The sequence below is a fragment of the Pygoscelis adeliae genome, unplaced genomic scaffold (assembly GCF_000699105.1).
Source record: "Pygoscelis adeliae isolate BGI_AS28 unplaced genomic scaffold, ASM69910v1 Scaffold160, whole genome shotgun sequence".
Taxonomy (NCBI): domain Eukaryota; kingdom Metazoa; phylum Chordata; class Aves; order Sphenisciformes; family Spheniscidae; genus Pygoscelis; species Pygoscelis adeliae.
The window spans coordinates 3479287-3480750 of NW_008824035.1; the positions used below are offsets into that span (position 1 = coordinate 3479287).

A 1464-nucleotide genomic window follows, 5' to 3' on the forward strand; every position below is an offset into this window, starting at 1 on the left:
CTCTAACTCCTCTTGTTTATTCCCCATGCTACATGCGTTCGCATAGAGGCATTTATGTTGGGCCCCCGATGAAGCTGTCTCACTGGCTGGAGTTCCTTTGTGCTGCTCTTCAGGCACTCTCCTGCTGACCTGTGTTCCTTCTCCAGGCTCTGGGCATCTATTGCTGGCCCTGGCATCAAACTGGTAGGAGTGGGATGGATTGAGGTTCCCCTCCCCCGGCATCTCTAGTTTAAAGCCCTCTTCACCAGCTTGGCATCTAGTTCTTTGAGTTGAACTAGATGTTTGCAGGAAGCATTCCGTTATCTGTAGTAGTGCCCTGCCTAGTCACCAAGAGTCTGTGTTGAAGTTTAGGGCCGAATCTTCTAATGTTCTGGTAGCATGATTTTTTTAACAGGGGGGAGGATGCTAATGGTGAGGGTGGGAAGTCTCAAGAAGTTGTGGTGTACCAAAGGGGACTTTGGAAAACTTCAGTAACGTGTTTTCTGAGAATGGAGTTTTCATGCATACTTTGAAACACTGTTTTTTTAAAATGTTAATTTTCATTCTGAAGCAACTGTGTGTTACCATTTGGGTTTGGGATTTTTTTTTTTCAGTGGAAGTCTTCCGAAATTGTTTTGTCAACCTTTTGTTCTGGCTTAATATATTTACTACATTTCTAGCATAGTAGAATCTTGAATTTGTGGAATAATTTTCCTTCTGCATGTGTCATGTTACTGTAGGTGACAGCAGACTTCCATTAAAATACAATTTTAATGAAATTACAAGTGGAAAATCCAACAGTGAAGGAAGTGAAATTGTGGTATAGCTCGCTTCAGAATGAGTGTGAATATATTTTAAAGGCTTCAAAATTACTTACATTTAAATGTTTACTGTTAAATTTTCACTTGTAAAGCAACGTTGAGCTGGAGGCAGACCATATCAAGGGAAGTTTTGAGACTAGATTGTTGAAAGCTTTTTCTGCTAGAAATTAGATTTGAAACAAAATTCAGGATGTCTGTGTCTTCATTTAAGGTATCCATTTTAACACAATCACTATAGTTTCATGTAAATCCTTGATACTGAGGTGTAGATGTGTTCTGTTTAAAGGTTTGCTTTTGAGTAGAAATAGTAACTGTGTTTTGTAAGTAAATCTACATTGCTTTCTCACTCTCTCTGGTTCTTCAGGCTCCCATCCCAAAGAGTGCTCTTGTTCCTGTGATACCTATTACCAAATCAACGGGATCACGATTCCGAAACAGCGTAGAAGGACTGAATCAGGAGATTGAGATAATAATTAAGGAGACGGGAGACAAAGAGGAACAGCTTGTTGTATGTATCTGCCACCATGATTGCTTTCTATAAGGATTTTGGTTTTGCTTTGAGGTTTTTAAGTCATAACCTTTATTTTGCACAGTTTTTGAATTAAATTTGTCTGGCATTAATTTTGCTTTCTTTAATAAAGGTAACTGAAAAATCTCTTGAAAA

The 1464-nt window shown here is 38.7% G+C and overlaps 1 protein-coding gene across 1 annotated transcript in view; it reads left to right on the forward strand.

Moving 5' to 3' along the window:
• FAM117B (family with sequence similarity 117, member B) overlaps positions 1-1464 on the forward strand; it is a 19825-nt gene that overhangs the window by 13424 nt on the left and 4937 nt on the right. The window contains exon 4 of the mRNA XM_009331932.1: positions 1165-1308. Within this exon, the coding sequence (XP_009330207.1) occupies positions 1165-1308 (144 nt within the window). The remainder of the gene's footprint in view (positions 1-1164; positions 1309-1464) is intronic.